The 24,285-nt window shown below is 46.3% G+C and overlaps 1 protein-coding gene across 4 annotated transcripts; it reads right to left on the reverse strand.

Annotated features, from left to right (window-relative positions):
* Positions 1 to 2,460: 2,460 nt before the first annotated feature.
* Positions 2,461 to 23,715, reverse strand: TERF2 (telomeric repeat binding factor 2). 4 transcript variants are annotated; one of them, XM_032157777.2, is made up of 7 exons: positions 23,611 to 23,715; positions 21,819 to 21,965; positions 19,281 to 19,387; positions 17,402 to 17,794; positions 11,988 to 12,073; positions 4,416 to 4,456; positions 2,461 to 3,953 (listed from the first exon to the last, which is right to left on the reverse strand). In XM_032157777.2, exons 1-7 carry the CDS (start codon positions 23,632 to 23,634, stop codon positions 3,795 to 3,797), a joined length of 957 nt encoding a protein of 318 aa, XP_032013668.1. In that variant the 5' UTR covers positions 23,635 to 23,715; the 3' UTR covers positions 2,461 to 3,794. The 4 variants fall into 4 exon arrangements, 3 of the variants coding, with proteins under 3 accessions (XP_032013668.1, XP_032013667.1, XP_058297137.1); XM_032157776.2 differs by having other exon boundaries at positions 4,416 to 4,459; positions 23,611 to 23,709; XM_058441154.1 differs by having other exon boundaries at positions 4,416 to 4,459; positions 21,819 to 22,080; positions 23,611 to 23,675.
* Between the last annotated feature and the right edge of the window lie 570 nt (positions 23,716 to 24,285).

Below are 24,285 nucleotides of genomic sequence, written 5' to 3' on the forward strand. Positions count from 1 at the left end.
AGTGTAGCTCTGTCACCCAGGCTGGAGTGCAGTGGCACAATCTCTGCTCACTGCAACCTCCACCTCCCAGGTTCAAGCGATTCTCCTGCCTCAGCCTCCCGAGTAGCTGGAATTACAGGTGCCTGCCACCACACCCGGCTAATTTTTGAATTTTTAGTAGAGACGGGGTTTTACCATGTTGGCCAAGCTGGTCTCGAACTCCTGACCTCAAGTAATCCGCCCGCCTCGGCCTCCCAGAGTGCTGGGATTACAGGCATAAGCCACTGCGCCTGGCCTTGATCTTTCTTTTATTCGGGTCTTCTTCAGCACCCATGGGGGGAAAAAGCTATCCAGAACCCACTTAAAGACAATTATATTATTCACATCCTTAATCTTTATTCTTTTATTCATGATTTCAACACTCACCTCCTTCATGGCAGGCACTGAGCTAAGATTTAACTGCATCTTATTTTATTCTCACAATAGCCCTGCAAGGGAGGTATTGTGAGCTCTGGCATTAGAGATGAGGACACAGACATTCAGAGATTCCAGTGGTGGCTCATGCTCCCACAAGCATACCTGGCAGAGCTGGGTCCCCAGTGGAGGCTCATGCTCTTAACCACCAGGCAGGCCAGTGTTTCTCATTCTCAAGCTCTCAGTCTCTGAGTTCTGACACTGCCTAAACATTTTTTAGTCATATCTTTTTTTTGCTCCCTTGAGATGGTATCACTCTGTCTTCCAGGCTGGAGTGCAGTGGCACAAACATAGTTCACTGCAGCCTCACCCTCTCGGGCTCAAACAATCCTCCCACTTCAGCCTCCTGAGTAGCTGGGCCCACAGGAGTGCATCACCACACCTGGCTGATTTTTGTACTGTTTGTAGAGATGAGGTTTTGCCATGTTGCCTAGGTTGGTCTCAAACTTCTGGGCTCAAGTGATCCCCATGCTTTGGCCTCCTAAAGTGCTAGGATTACAGGTGTGAGCCACTGCGCCTAGCCTTAGTCATAACCTTAAAAAACAAAAAATAAAACAGCATTAACACCTTCCAGCAATTATTTGCATTGACTCAAAGCGTCACAGGCTAAGTAGGCAGAAAACAGACTCTATATGTGTGGTTCAGTTCTAGCAAAGGCCAAATGACATCACAGCACTCTGGGAGCACAGTGGCTCTGTGGCAGTCTCGCTCAAGTGACAGAAGAGTCTGGGAACTTCTATCAGCACACGTGGCATAGGCATCCCCCACCTGAGTCGCACCACCGTCGCAGTCCTAGCACTGGTCACGTCATAAGCAGTGACTTGGTTTCGGCGAAACAATCGTCAGTTCATAGTAAGTTTTATAGTTCTACAGAAGCTGTAAGCATAGTTTTATCTTTGTATACATTTCAATAACTGTAATAAAAACAACACTGAATTATGTGAAAAAATATTAATGAACATAAGCATTCTCAAGTTTAAGAAACACTGATGCTGGGCGCGGTGGCTCACGCCTGTAATCCCAGCACTTTGGGAGGCTGAGGCGGGCGGATCATTGAGGTCAGGAGATCGAGACCATCCTGGCTAACATGGTGAAACCCCGTCTCTACGAAAAATACAAAAAATTAGCCAGGTGTGGTGGCGGGTGCCTGTAGTCCCAGCTACTCAGGAGGCTGAGGCAGGAGAATGGTGTGAACCCAGGAGGCAGAGGCTCCCAAGTTCAAGCAGTTCTCCTGCCTCAGCCTCCCAAGAGGCTGGGATTACAGGTGCCCGCCACCATGGATGGCTAAGATTTTGTATTTTTAGTAGAGATGGGGTTTCACCATGTTGGCCAGGCTGGTCTTGAACTCCTGACCTCAGGTGATCCTACCCTTCTTGGCCTCCCAAAGTGCTGGGATTACAGGGGTGAGCCACTGCTCCCAGCCAGTTTTGTTTTGTTTTGAGATAGAGTCTCGCTTTGTTGCCCAGGCTGGAGTGCAGTGGCATGATCTTGGCTCGTTGCAACTTCCATCTCCCGAGTTCAGGTGATTCTCCTGCCTCAGCCTCCTGAATAGCTGGGATTACAGGCGCTCGCCACCAAGCCCAGCTAATTTTTGTATTTTTAGTACAGATAGGGTTTTACTATGTTGGCCAGGCTGGTCTTGAACTCCTGACCTCAAGTGATCCTCCTGCCTTGGCCTCCCAGAGTGCTGGGATTACAGGCATTAGCCACCATGCCTGGCCTAATGGATGAATTTTAAAACTGTAGCATTTCTTTAAACCTTGCCTTTCACTCACTCAGAAGTGAGAAAGGGGGAATTCTTTTGTCCCCAGAAATGATATATGACAAAACTGAAAGGTTAAGAGGAAACTTCCACATCATCTGTTTGACATAGCTTCCAAGGATTAAAACATTCAATAAAGTCTGACATCAGCTTCTTGATCAAAATAGTTCAGCAAAGTTTGTTCAACATTTTGCTACCTCCCTCTGTGAATACATGCTGTGCTGCAATTAAACAGCTACTTACAGTTGAGAGAAGCAAGACTTTAATGAAGAATGCTACAAGTATGGACAATAATTAGTTCTCACCTTTTAAAAAAAGATTACAGAAAACACTTTACTGAAATTTTTTGCTAAAAAGACAGTCTTTAAGGGTGTCGGGAGAGACAGCAAGCACAACACAGTACAAAAGGAGAAGGGAATGTTGAATTCCAGTGCAAGACACGAACACAGCACAATTAGGGAATCAGGAGGAAGCAACCATTTCACAAAGAATGAAATTAGGCATTTATATTCAATCAGGATTTTTTTTTAAGCTTTAAAAGTCCAGTATAAGGAAGGGAATTGGGAAAAGAGGCAGGGGACAGGGGGCAGGGGATCGGGGAACTAAGCTTATCTACAATCACCATTTTACCAAAAAACACACTGGTTCAACCACATGAGAAGTGGAGGATAAACCTGCCTACATAGCCCAGCAGATGTTGAGAGCAAATGCCAAGGCAGACAGGTCTAGGGTTGATGTCACGACTGGCTAAAGAGTTTTTAAAGGGAATCTTATTCCACAAGGATTGGTCTGTCATCAACCTGGGTTCATAACAGACTAAGTTCCTTTGCATTTGCATCAGAACGCCAGAACTTGACGTGGAACAAATTTACTCCAAATAATACTCACACTGCTGGTTTTAACAGGTCATGGAGTCACAAGTGGCTCCTAATAGACTTCACCATTTCCTAGGAGAAGGTTCTACAGATTACCAGGGATTTAAATTTAAGCAAACCACTAAAGAAGGGAAACACTAATGATATTCTGGCACTGCAAAAGCTGTGTGCCTGTCATCTCTGCCAAGGACATGGGTGGACTTGGCTCTGCTTCTTAGCTCCATGATCTCCAACAGTGATGAAGTGGAACTGGGACCTCCCCCACGTCAAAGGAGGTTGCCCAAAATTCTCATCCCAGCCCAGCTTCCGAAAGAAACAGCAGATGCCGGGCACGGTGGCTCATGCCTGTAATCCCAGCACTTTGGGAGGCCAAGGTGGGCGGATCACGAGGTCAGGAGATTGAGACCATCCTGGCTAACACGGTGAAACCCCGTCTCTACTAAAAATACAAAAAATTAGCCGGGCGTGGTGGCGGGCGCCTGTAGTCCCAGCTACTCGGGAGGCTGATGCAGGAGAATGGCGTGAGCCTGGGAGGCGGAGCTTGCAGTAAGCTGAGATTGCGCCACTGCACTCCAGCCTGGGTGACAGAGCGAGACTCTGTCTCAAAAAAAAAAAAAAAAAAAAAAAGAAAAGAAACAGCAGACTATCAGGGGCTATTATTAGGAACCATGCTCCTGTGAATTCTGTGGAAATGAAAGCCTGTTTCAGTTCATGCCAAGTCTTTTCATGGTCCGCCAGCGATCCTTAATCATCACAGCTGTTCGGTTAACAAATGGGTAATTTTTAGAAATGGCAGCCCAGTTTCCTTCCCCATATTTCTGCACTCCAGCCTTGACCCACTCGCTTTCTTCTACAGTCCACTTCTGCAAAAGAAAACCAAAAGATTTATCACCACCTTTCCTCTCCACTTACTTACATTTTCTCCAATGTAGTGATAAGGTAAACTCAAGAATCCCAGGAGGATCATCTGAACCTGAAAGCACAGCTTATGTTTTTAAAACATGGAATGGACAGGATATGAGCACTGTGGATCTGGACACAGGAATTCTTGATGTCCTGCCATGTGATCCTTAAGTAACAATCACTTCTGCATTCCAAACTGCAAACATATCTACATCATTCGTGTTCCGGAAAATGTGTCATCTGTCTTCCTAGGCTTTTCTTCCAGAAGATAATTATTACTTTAACTTAGTTTGGATTATCTGAAAATCTCAAAAAAAGGTTTTTACTGGGTACGTAACCAGTCTATACCTATGAGACAGGGGGCTTATTTTACCTCTGCTCTACCCACATAACCAGTATCAGAAATGAGAATTTTAAATTACCTGCTTTTTTGTTATATTGGTTGTACTGTCTTCATCTGGTGCTGCTGGAAAACATTAAAAGTAGACTCATTTCAGAGTTCACCTTTCTCTGCACAAACCACAAGAAAAAGACATGGAATGTCCCCAAAGGGAAAACTTTTTCAAATTTCACAAGCATTGAGAAGAGAAAGGATATCACTAAAGGATAATTTACTTTTCTCCTTTATTTGCAAACACACCAGTCACTTCAGCCTATGAGAACCTGTACAATGCAAGTGCTTTACAAACAGGCATCCGTAAATGCTGGCTAGTGATGGGTTTCAAGCTCCTCAGTAAAATCGACATTGTTTTTTTTTTTTTTGAGACAGAGTCTCGCTCTGTCGCCCAGGCTGGAGTGCAGTGGCGCTATCTTGGCTCACTGCAAGCTCCGCCTCCCAGGTTTACGCCATTCTCCTGCCTCAGCCTCCCGAGTAGCTGGGACTACAGGCGTCCACTACCGCGCCCAGCTAATTTTTGTTTGTTTGTTTGTTTCAGACGGAGTCTCGTTCTGTCGCCCAGGCTGGAGTGCAGTGGCGCTATCTCGGCTCACTGCAAGCTCCGCCTTCCAGGTTCACGCCATTCTCCTGCCTCAGTCTCCCGAGTAGCTGGGACTACAGGCGCCCACCACTATGCCCAGCTAATTTTTCTGTATTTTTAGTAGAGATGGGGTTTCACCGTGTTAGCCAGGATGGTCTCGATCTCCTGACCTCATGATCCGCTCATCTCAGCCTTCCAAAGTGCTGGGATTACAGGCATAAGCCACCATGCCCGGCTAATTTTTGTATTTTTAGTAGAGTCAGGGTTTCACTGTGTTAGCCAGGGTGGTGTCGATCTCCTGACCTAGTGATCCACCCACCTCGGCCTCCCAAAGAGCTGGGATTACAGGTGTGAGCTACCATGCCCGGCCCCAACATCGTTTTCTAAAATTACTGAGGGAAGGTCATATTTAAAACCCTTATGTATATGTATGTCAACATATACATATAGGTATTACTGTGTGTATGTATACATACAGTCGTATGTTGCTTAACAATGGGGATATGTTCTAAGAAATGCATTGTTAGGTGATTTCATCCTTGTGTGACTTACACAAACCTAGATGGTAGAGCCTAGGCTCTAGCCTGCAACTTCTTATCTACCAAGAAAGTATCTGACAACTGCTAACTCAGGTCCCCATGTCTAACAACATGGCTTTCTCAACTTTTAAAGGACTAGAGTCATCCACTGGACTTAGGAACCAAAAACATTGGTGCAGGCCGGGCGCGGTGGCTCACGCTTGTAATCCTAGCACTTTGGGAGGCCGAGGCGGGCGGATCACGAGGTCAAGAGATCGAGACCACGGTGAAACCCCGTCTCTACTAAAAATACAAAAAAATTAGCCGGGCGTGGTGGCGGGCGCCTGTAGTCCCAGCTACTTGGAGAGGCTGAGGCAGGAGAATGGCGTGAACCCAGGAGGCGGAGCTTGCAGTGAGCCGAGATCGCGCCACTGCACTCCAGCCTGGGTGACAGAGCGAGACTCCGTCTCAAAAAAAAAAAAAAAAAAACATTGGTGCAACTCCAAATAAAAGTAACAAACATGTATTCTTCCACTGCTGTAACAGTCCTACTCCCCTTAATCTTACCGATTACTATTACCTTAGCCAACCTCTGCAAAAGAGGAATCTGCCTAGGATATATGGTGTAGCCTATCGTTCTGCTACAAACCTGTACAGCGTGTGACATGCAACTGTGACACAATGGTAAATATTGTGTATCTAAACATAGACAAAGTAATGCACTGCACTACAATGTTACAATGCCTATGACATCTACAATGTCACTAGGCCATATGAATTTTTCAGCTCTATATATAACCTAATGGGACCACCGTCACCATATATGCAGTCCATCGTTAACCAAAACTTCGTGATGTGGCACATGACTATAGGTGTGTTTATATGTATAATTTCTGCATTATAACCCCTTGCTAACCACTGTTTTGAAATCATATGGTTTTGGCTGGGTGCGGTGGCTCACGCCTGTAATCCTAGCACTTTGGGAGGCCAAGGCGGGCGGATCAGCTGAGGTCAGGAGTTCGAGACCAGTCTGGCCAACATGGTGAAACTCCTTCTCTACTAAAAATATGAAAATTAGCCGGGCGTGGTGGCACACGCCTATAGTCCCAGCTACTTGGGAGGTTGAGGCAGGAGAATCGCTTGAACCCAGGAGGCGGACGTTGCGGTGAGGCAAGATCGCGCCACTGCACCCCAGCCTGGGCGACAGAGCGAGACTCTGTCTCGAAAACAAACAAACAAAAAAATATGGTTTTGCTGTTTTGTACTAAAATTTTTTTTTCCTTCATTTTTTAATCTTTTTCTTATTTTATTTTTTTGCCCAGGCTGGAGTGCAGTGGTGCAATCTCAGCTCACTGCAACCTCCACCTCCTGGGTTCAAGCTATTCTCCTGCCTCAGCCTCCTGAGTAGCTGGGACTATCGGCGCCCGCCACCACGCCTGGCTAATTTCTGTATTTTTAGTAGATACAGGGTTTCACCATATTGGCCATGCCGGTCTCGAACTTCTGACCTTGTGATCCACCTGCCTCGGCCTCCAAAAGTGCTGAGATTACAGGTGTGAGCCACCACTCCTGGCCTAATTTTTTTTTTTGTTTGTATTTTTTGTAGAGATGGAGTTTTGCCATCTTGCCCAGGCTGGTCTCCAACTCCTGAGTTCAAGGAATCCGCCTGCCTCGGCCTCCCAAAGTGCTGGGATTACAGGCATGAGCCACTACGCCCAGCCTAGAATTTTCAAGTCCTTGTTCATTTTATAGAAGTACAATTTGGGTCCGGGTCGTGGCTCACACCTGTAATCCCAACACTTTGGGAGGCTGAGGTGGGCGGATCACTTGAGGTCAGGGGTTCGAGACCAGCCTGGCCAACATGGTGAAACTCTGTCTCTACTAAAAACACAAAATTTAGCTGGGTGTGGTGGCACATGCCTGTAATCTCAGCTACTGGGGAGGCTGAGGCAGGAGAATCACTTGAAACTGGGAGGCGGAGGTTGCAGTGAGCCGAGATCGTGCCAATGCACTCTAGCCTGGGCAAAGAAGCGAAACTCTGTCTCAAAAAAAAAAAAGTACAATTTGGTTCAGTTCCCTAAACAGAAGAATGGGATAATAATTATTGCTTTCCACTTCCATGCAAGAGGAAGCTTGAGATCTGCTCAAGCTCCCCTTCTCACCCTATAGATAAGAGATCATGCCGGGCGCGGTGGCTCACGTCTGTGATCCCAGCACTTTGGGAGGCCCAGGCGGGCGGATCACGAGGTCAGGAGATGGAGACCATCCTGGCTAACACAGTGAAACCCCATCTCTACTAAAAATACAAAAAATTAGCCAGGCGTGGTGGTGGGCGCCTGTTGTCTCAGCTACTTCGGAGGTTGAGGCAGGAGAATGGCGTGAACCCGGGAGGCGGAGCTTGCAGTGAGCATGAGCTACCGCGCCCGGCAACCTCTGGATTTTTTAAAAGACCAGAGGGAGGCTGGGTGTGGTGGCCCACATCTATAATTTCAGCACTTTGGAAGGCTGAGACGGGTGGATCACTTGAGGCCAGGAGTTCAAGACCAGCCTGGCCAACATGGTGAAACCCCCTCTCTACTAAAAATACAAAAATTAGCTGGGCATGGTGGCAGGCGCCTGTAGTCCCAGCTACTTGGGAGGCTGAGACAGGAAAATCACTGGAACCCAGGAGGTGAGGTTGCAGTGAGCCGAGATCACACCACTGTACTCCAGCCTGGGTGACAGATGGAGACTCTGTCTCAAAAAATAAAAATAAAATATATAAATAAATAAAACACCAGAGGGCTATGGGAGATGGTATACAAGTATAAAAGACATGCCATTTGAAGCCAATGGGAGCCAGTTAAAAAGCTGCAAGGGCTGGGCATGGTGGCTCACGTCTGTAATCCCAGCACTTTGGGAGGCCGAGATGGGCAGATCACGAGGCCAGGAGATCAAGACCATCCTGGGCAACATGGTGAAACCCCGTCTCTACTAAAAATACAAAAATTAGCCGGGCATGGTGGTGTGTGCCTGTAATCCCAGCTACCGGGGAGGCTGAAGCAGGAGAATCACCTGAACCTGGGAGGCGGAGGTTGCAGTGAGCTGAGATCACGTCACTGCCCTCCAGTCTGAGCAACAGAGTGAGACTCTGTCTCAAAAAAAGAAAAAAAAGGCCAGGCACGGTGGCTCACGCCTGTAATCCTAGCACTTTGGGAGGCCGAGGCGGGTGGATCATGAGGTCAGGAGATCGAGACCATCCTGGCTAACACAGTGAAACCCCGTTTCTACTAAAAATACAAAGAACTAGCCGGGCATAGTGGCGGGCACTTGTAACCCCAGCTACTGGAGAGGCTGAAGCAGGAGAATCACCTGAACCTCGGAGGCAGAGGTTGCAGTGAGCTGAGATCACGTCACTGCACTCCAGTCTGAGCGACAGAGTGAGACTCTGTCTCAAAAAAAGAAAAAAAGGCCAGGCGCGGTGGCTCACACCTGTAATCCCAGCACTTTGGGAGGCCAAGGCAGGTGGATCATGAGGTCAGGAGATTGAGACCATCCTGGCTAACACGGTGAAACCCCGTCTCTACTAAAAATACAAAAAATTAGCCAAGCATGGTGGTGGGCACCTGTAGTCCCAGCCACTGGAGAGGCTGAGGCAGGAGAATGGAGTGAACCTGGGAGGCGATGCTTGCAGTGAGCAAAGATTGCACCACTGCACTCCAGTCTGGGCAACAGAGCGAGATTCCATCTCAGAAGGAAAAAAAAAAAAAAAAGAAAAGAAAAGGGAACATTACATAAACATGAAACCTGCTAGAATGTCTATCTCAGCAGATGCCGATGTCCTAAGCAGTATCTCCTAAACAATGGAAGAAGATGCTCTGGAAAAGGGACACTGACAGGAACAGATTACTTTTTTTTTTATTTTTATTTACTTTTTTTTTTGAGATGGAGTTTTGCTCTTGTCACTCAGGCTGGAGTGCAATGACATGATCTTGGCTCATTGCAACCTCCACCTCCCAGGTTCAAGTGATTCTCCTGCCTCAGCCTCCTGAGTAGCTGGGATTACAGGTATGCGCCACCACACCCAGCTAATTTTTGTATTTTTAGTAGAGACAGGGTTTCACCATTTTGGTCAGGCTGGTCTCCTGACCTCAGGTGATCCACTCGCCTCGGCCTCCCAAAGTGCTGGGATTACAGGTGTAAGCCACCATGCCTGGCCAGGAACAGATTACTTTTAAATTATGAACTACTTCATACTACAGTGAAAGCAGGTTTCTAAAGCTAACAAATCTGGACTGCATTAGAAGTTGCTCTTTTCTAGAACTTTTTTTTTTTTTGAGACAGAGTCTTGCTCTTGTTGCCCAGGCTGGAGTGCAATGGCGGGATCTCGGCTCACCGCAACGTCCACCTCCCGAGTTCAAGCGATTCTCCTGCCTCAGCCTCCCGAGTAGCTGGGATCACAGGCGTGTGCCACCATGCCCAGCTAATTTTGTATTTTTAGTAAAGACGAGGTTTCTCCATGTTGGTCAGGCTGGTCTCAAACTCCCGACCTCAGGTGATCTGCCCGCCTCAGCTTCCCAAAGTGCTGGGATTACAGGTGTGAGCCACTGCGCACAGCTTCTAGAAGTTTTATATCCTGTTGTTTTTAAATATTTAATGTAATTTTTCTTGTTTTTCTGTTACTTCCCCCACTTTCCACATGATCTTATCTTGCCAACTACATTTTTGCCAATGAAGGTAATTGTCAAGGACAAAACCTCTGGGACTGGCAAAGGACTATTGTTGCTATGTTACAAAAGTCTTTACAACTCCCTACATTAAGGTTTAGCCCTTAGATATTTCCATTAGAATGCAAAATGTGGCGGGAAGAGATTCTAATGCAAATGCTATGAAGTTATTAATTATGGAAGTTTCTGTCTCTCTCTCTTTCTCTCCTTCTTTTTTGAGACAAAGTCTCACTCGGTTACCCAGTCGAATGCAATGGTATGATCACTGCCCACTGCAGCCTCAACCTCTGGGCCTCAGTCTTCCAAGTAGCTGGGACTACAGGTGTGTGACACCATGCCTGGCTAATTTTTTTTTTTTTTTTTTTTTGTAGATTGGGGTTCTCATTATATTGTCCAGACTGGTCTCTAATTCTTAGGCTCAAGCAATCCTCCCACCTCAGCCTCTCCAAGTGCTGGGGATTATACGCGTGAGCCACCATGCCTAGCCAGAAAAGTTTCTTATCATAGAAAAAAAAAAAATTGGGCTGGGCACAGTGGTTTATAGCTGTAGTCCCAGCACTTTGGGAGGCTGAGGCGAGCAGATCACTTGAGGTCAGGAGTTTGAGAGCAGCCTGCCCAACATGCTGAAAACCCGACTGCTAAAAATACAAAAATTAGCCAGGCATGGTGTGACACACCTGCAATCCCAGCTACTCAGGAGGCTGAGGCAGGAGAATTGCTTGAACCTGGAAGGTGGAGGTTGCAGTGAGCCGAGATCGCACCATTGCACTCCAGCCTGGGCAACACAGCAAGACTCCGTCTCAAAAAAAGAAAAAAAGAAAAAAAATTTTGGCAGGTTATGGTGGCTCACAAGTATAGTCCTAGCACTTTGGGAGGATGAGGCGGACAGATTGCTTGAGCCCAGGAGTTTGAGATCATACTGGCCAACATGGTGAAACCCTGTCTCTACTAAAAATACAAAAAAAGATTAGCTGGGCGTGGTGGCAAGGGCCTGTAGTCCCCACTACTCCAGAGGCTAAGGTGGGAGAATTGCTTTAGCCCAGGATGTCAAGGCTACAGTGAGCCAAGATTATACCACTGCATTCCAGCTTGGATGAGAGTGAGACCCTGTCTCAAAAAAAAAAAGAAAAAAGGATTTCTATATAGAAACTGTTAAGATTTTTTTTTCTTTAAACAAGAAATGCAGGGAACGACCCCCCTACTACCGCATCTAATTGAAGGATTTTAGGAAGAACATCAACTATAATTAAATATCATAAGCGTTATTAAGACAAAACCAAGAACTCTCTTTAAACATAAGGTGTTACTCTGACAGTCTCCATTATTTACTGGGAGAGGACATCAGACTGACTCCTTGACCAGGGCACAGTGACTCACTCTGGGAGGCTGAGGTGGAAGGATCGCTTGAGCCCAAGAGTTTGAGACTAGCCTGAGCAACAAAGTGAGACCCCATCTCTACAAAAAGTGAAAAAAACAGCCAGGTGTGGTGGTGCACACCTGTAGTCCCAGCTACTTGGGAGGCTGAGGCAGGAGGATCACTTGAGCCCAGAAGGTTGAAGCTCAGTGAGCCATGTTTACACCACTGCACTCTGGCCTGGGTGACAGAACAAGACCCTGTCTGAAAAGGGAAAAACAAAACAAAACTGATTCTTCATGAACTAAAATGAGGTCGGGAACTTACTGAACTTTTTCTAGTTTGGAGACAAGCAGCTTCTGGAATATTAACATGACAGTAACATGCATCTGTACTTCAGCAAGCATCAAGAAGAGGCCAAGGAGAATCTTCTGCTTACCCTGAACTTGAAACAGTTCATCCTCTTCCACCCAAGTCTCCTTTTCTTCAACCCCATTAGAGCTGTTCCACTTGCCTTTGGGTACTCTGAGGGGAGATCAAGGAGAGCACGAGGTGTAAAACAGATTCATCCTGGATTGTCCCAGATTCTGGCCTTGGCTCACTCTTGGCCCTGTACTCCTTCCTGTCCCGTTGTGACCACAATCGAGGTTCGCCTGCATGCACCTTCCAAAGCCACTGTCCTTTCTCCTGGCTGGCCAGGCATCTCCACGTAACACCCCTCAGGCTGCAGGACACCCTTCAAATTCAGCACTGAGTACATGAAGCACATCACCACCTCTCTAAAAAATCTGTTCATTTTCCTGTTTTTTTGCTTGTTTGGTTTTGACTCTTTTTAAAGGTCTCAGTATTTTTCTGATTTAGAACCTGCAAACTCCTCCCTCTCTTCCTTGGACATGCCTTCTTCCTATATCTGGACTGATTTTTCCATTTCCATTCCCCTTGTTCAAGCTCACAGCGCCTTTCATCAGTATTCCACTAGCCTCTTAACTAGAGTCTCTGCCGCTAGCCTCTTCCCCTTCCAAAGCCAAAGATGATTTTAGGACAATCATTCTAAAATTACCACATGCCTCTTCTATTCTCTAATGGCTTCTCTCTGCCTGAACAATGGCATCTACATGCCTGTATGGGGGAGTCCAGACCATCCAGTCTGGCCTGTCAGTTTCTAACCAACCGCCCCACGATGCCCACACCTGTGCAAACAGCACAGCCACACTGTTCTGCTCTTTCTTCCTCCCATAAGCTCTGTACTTTCCTGCCTCTCCATAGCCCCTCTGCTTGGGAGTCCCTTCCCTGCTAAGTGACATCTCATCCATCTTTCAAGGCCATGGTTCTCAGTGAAGCCTCCTCTAACTACCAACCCCAACACACACAGAAAGCCTTTCTCCTCCCGCCTGCAGTGCTGTTTCCACCATACCAAGTGCCACTTTGCAGTGTGCCCCTAACCAGGACTGCCTCAAAGGCGGGGGCCACATCTTCCTTTGTCCATCCCAAACACATAGCACACCCAGTACAGTAACACAGACCCCAATGTGAGCTGCAGGCATATTAGCTGAACTAACATTGCGATTGTCAGAGAGCCACAAGGGAGTTATACCATCAAAGATTAGAGTAAAAAGCAAACAAGAATCCTTCCTGTGAACATGAAACGTTAAGTGCTTGGGTATGGCTAAAAAAAGTACAAAAGCTGAAAATAACCCCAAACCCAAATTATTCAATGAAAATTATAGCCCATTTCTTCTAATCAACTTTGCATTTACCTGATTAATAACTACCCTGGGAACAGAGCAAAGCACAAATCTGACCTCAGAATTATAACATCTTTTACAAACATGGAAGGTGTCTGAATTCAGAGTCTTGAGGAATTTATATAAATCAAATGACCCGCAAAAGTTAACCAAGAGTAGAGACAAATTTCTGTATTCTTTGCCCGCCATGAAGAAAAAACTTATTTTTAATGCTGTTTGGGTATTTTGTAAATGAATAATAAAAGCAAGTTGATGAGTAAGTACATAGGCTTGAAAAAATTCCTTGAGTTCCATAAGTTTTCTATGAAATTACTTAAGTGGCTGAGACAAATGGTAGACCTAACTTTCTCTTGTTTTTACATTGGATCTTATCCCCAAATGTTACTTGAGAATAATTTGCTTGAGACAAAGTGAAAACATTTTACAGGAGGCTTTTCCTTCTCAGGATATTCTTGTGTTAATGACTATTCATAAATAAAAATCAGATGGGGTTAGTTTGTTTTCTATGTGCTTATCCCAGTGCTGGAATAAAACCAATTGGAACCTCAGTCCCCAGCTTGTCTGTCATGTTCCCTGAGTGGCTGTCCTCCCTCCCTGCAGTCTTCACAGGTCACCTTCTCCCTGTCCTCTGTTGAACTCTCAGCACTATTACCTGTACAAATACATGCTTTGGTGGTGATTTTGCAAGACCTCTGACTTTCAGGTGATATGTTCACTGCCTCTCCTGACTTCCCATGTGGACGGGGCTGAGATCTGGCTGCTCCTCCTAACTGTAATGGGCTGAGTGGTCCTGGCCAAGTCAGGCCACTTCCTGGTCCTTGTGCTCCTGACTGGCAGTTTGAACGTGAAGAGCAATGGTCTAGCAAGTGTTGCCAAGCTACGGTCTGGCTGCTGTGGCTTGTGTACCATGAACCTTGGGGTGAGAATGGCGAGCCCATTTTTTAAGGGTTGTAACAAAAAACAAAAAAAGACAGTCGGGAGCAGTGGCTCACATCTGTAATCCCAGCAGTTTGAGAAGTCCAGGCAGGTGGATCGCTTAAGTCCAGGAGCTCGAGACCAGCCTACATGGTCAAACCCCATCTGTACAAAATATACAAAAATTAGCCAGGTGCGGTGGCACGTACCTGTGGTCCCAGTTACTGGGATGGGGGCGGGGATGGTGGCTGAGGTAGGAGAATCGCTTGAACCTAGGAGGCAGAGATTGCAGTGAGCTGAGATTGTGCCACTGCACTCCAACCCAGGTGACAGAGCGAAACCCTGTCTCAAGAAAAAAAGAAAAAGAAAAAACAAGAAAAGAATATGGAACAGACAGACAACTCACGTGGCCCAAAATGCCTAAAATGTTACCCTCTGCTGGCTTTTTACAGGTGTTTTGGGTGTCACTCCTTAAAATGCAAGAACAAAGAATCCTCATTTTACTTGGTGAATAAATACCTAGTAAACACGTGCTATGTGCAAGGTGCTGTGGGAGATACAAGATCAGGGCATGATGGCCCTGTCCAGGTGACACTGCCAACCCTGCCTTCCCTTCTGATCCCACTGATGCTCCCTGCTCCCTGGCAGCGGTCTCCAGTCTCCAGCCTTCCTCCCTTCCTCCCTTCCCTGAGTGGGGTCTCATCAGGCCTTCCAATTTGTTGTATTAGAATTATCTGGGGCATGGTTTAAAAAGCAGATTAAAGGGCATTCTCCTGCCTCTTCTAATTCAGTAGCCAGGAGCCTGGGAATTATGTATTTTTTGAGCATTCTACAGGTCATTGTGTCACGAAGCCCAGCTTGAGAGCCTCTGCCTGACACACTAGACCACAAAAATCCCAGGCCTGGCCCATCTAGCATGCAGACTCTTCTACCTTCACTCTTTCCTGTGCACCGTGTTCTCCTACCATAGGTTCCATGGCACTCTGAAGGGCACACCAGGCTTTCTCATGCCTGTATGTAAGGAGCTCCCACTGCCTAGAGTCCCCCAGCTCCCAACAAGCTCGACGACCTTCTGCTCATCCTTCCCAGGCCAGCTCAATGTTTGTTCCTCTACAAGATCTGAGCCACCTAAAATCTTGCTGAGTAGGCTCAGCTTTTCTTCCCACAAGCGGCCAGGGCACCTCACACATACTTCTTTAGAGCAGGGACACTGATCCTTTTTTTCTGTAAAGGGCCAGATAGTATTTTCACTTTGCAAGCCTCACTGTCTCTGCTGTGACTACTCAACAAACTACCAATGAACAGAAAGCAGCCCTAGATAATACATTGATGATGGGTGTGACTGTGTTCCAATAAAACTTTATTTACAAAAACAAGCAGCAGGCTGATTTGGCCCCAGGGCCACAGCTTGCCAACCCCTGCTGCTTTAGGGGATTCATTAGACTTCATATCCTTGACATATGAGAGAGGGTGTATGTCTGAAACCTTCACAAATCCTCCCATTTACAAAATTACTGGAATCTCGCACTCTCCTGTTTCCTCATCTGTTCCCGGGAGCAATACCTATGCTGCACAGGATTGCTGTGAGAAGCCAATGAGATCCTGTACCAAATGAGAATAACGTGCATAGAGCTGCATCCACTGCCCAGCAGCTATGACCATTTGCCAGCCGGTGACTCACTTCTACATACAAGTAGTGGTGACATACTGCAAATCTGTGCCTGAGGATAAATCACTTATCAGATGCCACAGCCCTTTGGGGCACCAAGTCCAATGCATGCCAGACCACAGGTCCCCAAATAATACAACACAGAGCAGAGGCAGAGGTGGCCTTGGGAGATCCATAAGGTGGATCACTTACAGCAGGGAAGTGCTGACCAGGGAGGAATCTATGGAGAAGGGAGAAGTTGTTTTTGTTTTTGTTTTTTTGAGATGGAGTCACACTCTGTTGCCCAGCCTGAAGTGCAGTGGTGCAATCTTGGCTCACTGTGCAGCCTCCGCCTCCCAGGTTCCAGTAATTCTCCTGCCTCAGCTTCCCAAGAAGCTGGGACTACAGGCGCCCATCACCACGCCTGGCTAATTTTTGTATTTTTAGTAGAGACGGAGTTTCACCATGTTGGCCAGGCTGGTCTCAAACTCCTGACCTCAGGTGATCCACCTGCCTCAGCCTCCCAAAGTGCTGGGATTACAGGCGTGAGCCAGCGCACCCAGACTGAGGAAGGAGAATTTTAAGAGAGGCAACTTGTTGTACATGGTATACAGGCCACGGGCTTTTCTGTCAAACTGACTTGGATTAAAAATCCAAAGCCCATCTTTGCCACTTTTAGCTCGGTGACTTCAGGTGAGCTAAGAACTTTTCTGAGCCCTTCTCCTCTGTGTAACGGGGCTAATATATCATCACCTCACAGAGTGAGGATTGTAGCGACTCAGTAAGATGATACATGAAAGTGCTCTGCCCCCAGAAAGCACTTCATCAACAACGGCTTTTCTTCCCTTTAAAGGACAAATGGGATTTGGACAAGCAATGATGAAGGGATGACGGTCCACTGTGGGGAATGAGAGGAAGCAAAAGTACAGTGGTAGAAACAAACAACGTGTTCCAGACAGCAAGCAGGCCAGTCTGCCTGGAGGGAGGATCCGCCACAGGACACAAAGGGAAGCAAAACTCAAAGCCAGGATGAGAATCACAATGGGGAGCAAAATTAAAGTATTCTAGCCACTGCCCCACAGTACCTAGCAGGATATGGGAGATTAGTAAGTATTTACTGAACTTGCCAAGTCTCAAATGCTCAGAAGGGTGCAAAATTATACATATTCATCAGTCTCTTTTTAAGGGTCAAAGTATAATGTGGCCCAATGCAAACAAATTTCTTTTAACACACAAGACTAATGTTTAGAAGTCAAGACACTCAGATGTTTGCTAAAAATGAAAGCAGCGATGAGTAGGAGGCTCTGAAACCTTTCCATCCCCACTCATGCCCTAGTGCAAGGCTTGGAAGCCCACATGTGGGGCTTCAGAACCGGCAGGGATGGCTACGTCGTCACTGCCCGCTCCTGCGTCACATTCTAGCAGTCTGAGCAAGCCTTGGTGGTGAGTAACTTAGCTGAAAGTTACTTCATTCACAGAAGTAATACCAGGCCCAACCGGGACCACCAACCAGCCCCAAAATTTCTACAAAGAAGGTCTTCATACTTGGGATTCTTCTCTCCAGGGAGGGGTTGGTTGAGAACGGTGGGCTTGGATGGTGGCGCTGGAGCAGCCTCCTGGGAGGAGTTGAGGCCTGCGCTGGGCTCAGTACTCTGGCTGTCCTCCTCCAAGACCAATCTGCTTATTGTCATGCGCTTGTTCTTGGGCTGCAGTTCCGAGCCACCCTCACCCTCAGCTGGGGCTGAACTTTCGTTTTCATCTTTTCTGGGTCTCTTGTTTTTGAGGGCTGGGGATGCTGGGGAAGCTTGAGTAGGAAGAACCAGATCCTTCTGGTCCAGTTTTGCAAAGGCTGCCTCAGAATCCTGTGCACCAGATAGAGTTTTGAAAGCTGCTTTCAGAGTCATCATTCCAATGGTGGTTGGAGGATTCCGTAGCTGCCTGCAAATAAAGCATAGGCACAAAGATCTTTTTTACCACTGTTGATGCTCATCCAAACAGCCACAACTTTTTTGAAGTTTGAAGCTTCAAATTAGATAGAGGACTCCTCCAATTGAGGAGGCTTTAAATGTAGTATGTAAGTTGTATTATGAATTTAAAACTCCAAGTTAGAGAACCTTTATTTTACTTCTCATTTTATTTTTAGAGATAGGGTCCGGGTCTGTCCTAGATAGCAGATACGACAGAGAGATAGGATACAGTGGCACGAACACAGCTCACTGTATCCTAGAACTCCTGGGCTCAAGCGATCCGCCCACCTCGGCCTCCCAAAGTGCTAGGGTTACAGGCGTGATCCACCACACCCAGCCTACAACACACTTATGAGCAGGATCTTGAGAATTCTCCGTGTAAAAGGCATGCCACACAGTCTTGGAACAATGAGAAACTGCCTTTTAAAAATAAAGTTCATCTATCATTTGGAACAGTTCGTATGTTTTAGGGAAAAACTGTTAGGAGGGGGGCAAACTGGCAGCCTGCAGGCCAAATCCATCTGGCAACCTGTCTTGTTGTCTAACCCACGTGAAAAAAAAAATTTTAAAGTGGATCAACTGTCAACATCCAAAAATTGGGAAATCTCACGGAAAACCCTGGACATCTCATACAAAAATCTGAGCACCTGAAGCCTGAGCATCCTTGGATACTCCCACAGAGCAACAACCACAAGAAGCTGAAAAGCACATCCCCTGGTTCCCAGCCCCATGCTCTCAGCCTAGGTCCACTTTGTTCCTTTAGGTTTCCTACCAGGCCCTCAAAGGGCATCTAAGCTTGTGACCCCTGCTTTAGGAACTGTTTTGTTTTTTTTTTTGAGACGGAGTCTCACTCTGTCGCCCAGGCTGGAGTGCAGTGGCGCAATCTCGGCTCACTGCAAGCTCTGCTTCCCGGGTTCACGCCATTCTCCTGCCTCAGCCTCTCCGAGTAGCTGGGACTACAGGCGCCCGCCACCACGCCCGACTAATTTTTTGTATTTTTAGTAGAGACGGGGTTTCACTGTGGTCTCGATCTCCTGACCTCGTGATCCACCCGCCTCGGCCTCCCAAAGTGCTGGGATTACAAGCGTGAGCCACCGAGCCCGGCCTAGGAACTGGTTTTGGGATTCGACTCACAGATCTGAACAGTGCTTCCTGAATGTATTAAGAGATTAGGTGTCCACAAGAAAAGTACTGAGTCAATATGGGGGAGGCAAGGAGACAGAAATGGTGAAAGAGCCTTTGAGGAATGGCCAATCAGGAAGTTGTCAGGGACCCCAGGCATCCTGTTTCCTCATCTTCCCAGGGTGTGCTGTCTCCCACAGTGCCCTGTATGAGTAACCTTGTAACACGTTAGTAGGTCAGACTGCTGAGAGGAACTGATCCTGGCCTAAGGAGGAGACTGCTTCCAGCGACCACCCCAGTGTTTTACCCAAGATCACAAGAGAGCATCTTCTTACCTTGCGGGTTCTCTGGGTGGCTTTTCCACAGGCCCTGGTGCTGGCTGTTTATCTTCCTTCCCTGTACTTGAGGCAGTGGACTCAGATTTCAAAGCCTTTTTGGCCATCTGGGAAAGGAAGGATGTCATCAGGAAGAAGAGGCCACAGAATTGCATTAATTCTCTGCTTCTTTCACCAAGAATATACTCAATATGCAAACAAGTTCACTTACAAATCCAATCTAGGCATAAAACGAAGGACATAAAATGGGAGAGAACTTATAAGGCTTATAAATCAAGCTTTTTTTATTCAAACTTAAGATAACTAATAAATTTTTTTTGAGAGGGAGTCTTGCTCTGTCACCCAGGTTGCAGTACAGTGGTGCGATCTTGGCTCACTGCAATCTCCACCTCCTGGGTTCAAGTGATTCTTCCATCTCGGCCTCCCAAGTATCTGGGATTACAGGCGCCCAACACCATGTCCAGTTAATTTTTGTGACGGGGTTTCACCATGTTGGCCAGGCTGGCCTCGAACTCCTGACCTCAAGTGATCTGCCCACCTCAGCCTCCCAAAGTGCTGGGATTACAGGCATGAGCCACCATGCCCAGCAATAAATGTTTATACTAATATCTTCCAGTTTGTGTATAGAATTTTTTATAACTGTTTCTACAAATGTTTTGCCTTATTAACAACCGTTTGAGAATCCTTACCTATATAACACAAAGAGCCCTGAGTAGGCTAATCTTGCTCTAACTCCATCTGTTCATCTGTCTCCCTCTGGCTTAAGTTTTAGACATTTCCAATCAGTCCAGTGTCATTCAGTTTCGGTTATGTCTATCTGTAATGTGTGGTGTCCTAAAAGCCAAGAGTTCTGTCCACACACACAGACAACAGCAGGATATTTTCCAGTTACCTGGAATGGAAAAGAAAGGACCCTAGGCCAGGCTCAACTATCTTGACACCTGCTCCCTGAATACCCCAAACTACCTGCTTATAAATAATCTGAGATTTGCCAAACGACTGCTAAGATCATGGAGTGATCTTAATCCTATCCTAATATGGGCCTGGCAGATCTGTTATGAGACAGAATATTTTCCACATTCTCAAAGTCCTGGTTTCTTTTGCCCAGGCTGAAGTGCAGTGGCACAACCACAGCTCACTGGCAGCCTCAAGTGATCTTTCCACTTCAGCCTCCCAAGTAGCTGGGACTACAGGCGCGCGCCACCACACCTGGCTAATTTTCGTATTTTTTGTAGAGACGGGGTTTCACCATGTTACCCAGGGTGGTCTTGAACTCCTGAGCTCAAGCAACCTGCTGGCCTTGGCCTCCCAAAGTGCTGGGATTACAGGTGTGAACCACTGCACTTGGCCAAAGCCCTGGTTTCAAAAACAAAACAAAACCACTCTCACTCAGTGTTCCTTCACCACAGTCTCCCACCTATGACAGCCTGGGTCTAGTTCTTCCCTAGGCTGTCCTGAGCCTCACTGCTTCCATTCTTTTATCTCTTTGATCCAATTAAAGAATGTTTTCATTTGGCTTCTTTCAACTTTACTTGCAGTGACACCTTTCTCCACACCATGCCTTCTTCCTGTTAGCAACTCCATCGTACCACATCTACCAAACCACTCTTCCTCCAAACTTAGTTCACAAGTCATCGCCTTTGGGAACCACCATCGATTGCAAGCGAATGTTCTACTTCAACCATGGCAGATTAACCATGTGTAAAGGAGATAAAAATGGTAGATGAGAGAGACCAGGTGTGTTCCGTTTGCCTCTGCCAGTATCTCTGCTTTTGTATTATTTATTTATTTATTTATTGAGACGGAGTCTCGCTCCATTGTCCAGGCTGGAATGCAATGGCACAATCTTGACTCACTGCAATCTCCATCTCCTGGGTTCAAGCGATTCTCCTGCCTCAGCCTCCAAAGTAGCTGATTACAGGTGCCTGCCACCACGCCCAGCTAATTTTTATATTTTTAGTAGAGATGGGGTTTCACCATGTTGTTCAGGCAGGTCTCGAACTCCTGACCTCAGGTGATCCACCCGCCTGGGCCTCCCAAAGTGCTGGGATTACAGGCGTGAGCCATTGTGCCTGGCCTGCTTTTGCATTTTTAAGGTATTTAATTAAGAAAGCTAGTGCAGCCGGGCGCAGTGGCTCACGCCTGTAACCCCAGCACTTTGGGAGGCCGAGGCAGGCGGATCATGAGGTCAGGAGATCGAGACCATCCTGGCTAACATGGTGAAACCCTGTCTCTACTAAAAATACAAAAAATTAGCCGGGCGCGGTGGCGGGTGCCTGTAGTCCCAGCTACTCGGGAGGCTGAGGCAGGAGAATGGCGTGAACCCGGGAGGTGGAGCTTGCAGTGAGCCGAGATGGTGCCACCGCACTCTGGCCTGGGAGAAAGGGCAAGACTCTCCGTCTCAAAAAAAAAAAAAGAAAGCTAGTGCATACAATTCAATGTCTTTTTCACACATCGACTCTTTTCACTTCATATATTCTGATTCCCCGCACATCCTCAAGGGCACACCATGGTTATGGGTGAAGGGCCAAGGCGCACCGTGAGGAGGTAGGGCTCGGCGTCATCCAGGTGGCTCTCCAGGAAGCGCAGCATCTTCTGCTGGAAGGTCTCATAGGAAAAGTTCTGGATAACAGGATGGGCCAAGTTCTTTTCTCGAATAATATTCAGGAGATCACTTCTCAGCTTCTACACAATGGACCGATATTTGCAACATGAGAAAGTAGAACTCCAGTAAAAATTCAATGATGATGAGGTGAGACAGACACTATGAGAACTTCTGCAATGCCGTCAATGCAAATCACTGGCACACATACAGGAAGGGAAGCCCAACACAAAGGACTGGTCAATAAATCAGGTTCAGCCACAGTGGGTTACTATGCAGCTATAAAAAACAGATAAAGAAGTTCCTTATATGCTAACACAGAATGATTCCAAGATATAATATTAAGTGAAAAAAGCAATTTAGAAAAGTGTTCACATTAGTGTGTAGGATATGCAATCATGTATGTGTATGAGAAGAATGGGGAAAATGGATCTACGTGGATGTCTGTACACACACACACACACACACACACACAATTTGCTTGCACATGCATAGAGGATCTTTGAAAGGATCAAAGAAAAAAAAAGAAATTGGTTGCCTCTGAAGGGAAGAAGATGGCTGAGGGTCACAGATGAGAGTATTTTCACCAAATTCTTTGGCTATACCTTTTGAATTCTGTATTATGTACATGTATTACCTTTTCAAATAATAAAATTTAAATTTATATAGAGGCCAGGTGCAGTGGCTCACACCTGTAATCCCAGCACTTTGGGAGGTCGAGGCGGGCGGATCACTTGAGGTCAGGAGTTTGAGACCAGCCTGGCCAACATGTTAAAACCCCGTCTCTACTAAAAACTTAAAAAAATTAGCCCAGCATGGTGGCACATGCCTGTAATCCCAGCTACTCCAGAGGCTGAGGCAAGAGAACTGCTTGAAACTGGGAGGTAGAGGTTGCAGTGAGCCAAGATTGAGCCACTATACTCCAGCCCGGGCAACAGAGCAAGACTCCATTTAAAAAAAAAAAAAAAAAAAAAGGTATATAGAAGAAATAAATGGTTGGGCATGATGATTCACGTAATCCCAGCACTTTGGGAGGCCGAGGTCATAGGATCACTTGAGCCCAGGAGTTCCAGACCAGCCTGGGCAACATAAAGAGACCCTGTCTCTACAAAAAGTTTAAAAAATTAGCCACGTGTGGTGGCATGCAGCTGTGAACCCAGCTACCGGGGAGGATGAGGTGGAAGAACTGCTTGAGCTCAGGAAGTTGAGGCTGCAGTGAACTATGACTGCACCACTGCACCCCAGCTTGAGCAACAAAGCGAGACTCTGCCTCAAAAATAAATAAATAAACAAATGAATAAAAAAGAAGAAGAAAAAATAAAAGCAGGGGACCAACAGAACTTTTGACACCAGGAAACAGGTGCTATGTTCTCACCAAAGAAGTTTCCTCGCACCTGCAGGGTCAACATTTAATGTAAATAAAGTTAGAAGCACTACATTTGTCAGCTCCATACCTGGTGCTGATCATTTAAATCAATGTTCTGTTATAAACTAGACAGAAATAAGGCAAGTGAATAATTTATGTAAATTTCTCTAATAAAAACTAAATTTTGAAAAGCCAATCTTACAGTGAGTTATCTTGGATATAAAAGAAAACTTGCTGCAGGTGTTACATGTTGAAAGGAGACTATTTAGGTAATATTCCTGACCAAGAACCCTTTCCCTATTTCCCCACAAAAAGCAATGAGATGAATTTAAGTCACAGGAGCAAAAATGTATCAAATTTACCTGAGTTGTGGGGTCCTTGGACATATGTTTTTTCAAAATTTTTGAAGCCTTTTCAAATTCTTTGTTTTTGATACAAATAATGACAGCCTAAAAAGAAGGGGAAAAATCTTTTTTTACTTTTGTAATGACAGGTGTAATCAGAATATCAAACATCAAAATAACTCTCTCACATCATATCAAATTTCTGTACTTAAAAACTAACAATTATTAAGCCAGGCGCGGTGGCTCATGCCTGTAATCCCAGCACTTTGGGAGGCCAAGGCGGGTGGATCACCTGACGTCAGGAGTTCGAGACCAGCCTGACCAACATGGAGAAATCCCATCTCTATTAAAAATACAAAATTAGCCGGGCATGGCGGCACATGCCTGTAATCCCAGCTACTCGGGAGGCTGAGGCAGGAGAATTGCTTGAACCCGGGAGGCAGAGGTTGCAGTAAGCCGAGATAGCGCCACTGCACTCCAGCCTGGACAACAAGAGCAAAACACCATCTCAAAAAAACAAAAACAAAAACAAACAAAAAAAACAACTAACAATTATTGTTCAAGTGTTATGAACCATTGGAAGCTGTCTCCTTCTGCTTGTAAGGTTGTCGCTTTTCAACAATACAATGGCTTTTGTTACATGGCTGATAGAGCAAAATCTGATCCTTTGGATTACAGACCATTTAACCAATT

This window comes from Hylobates moloch, unplaced genomic scaffold (genome assembly GCF_009828535.3).
Source record: "Hylobates moloch isolate HMO894 unplaced genomic scaffold, HMol_V3 SCAFFOLD_6, whole genome shotgun sequence".
In the NCBI taxonomy this organism is placed as follows: Eukaryota; Metazoa; Chordata; class Mammalia; order Primates; family Hylobatidae; genus Hylobates; species Hylobates moloch.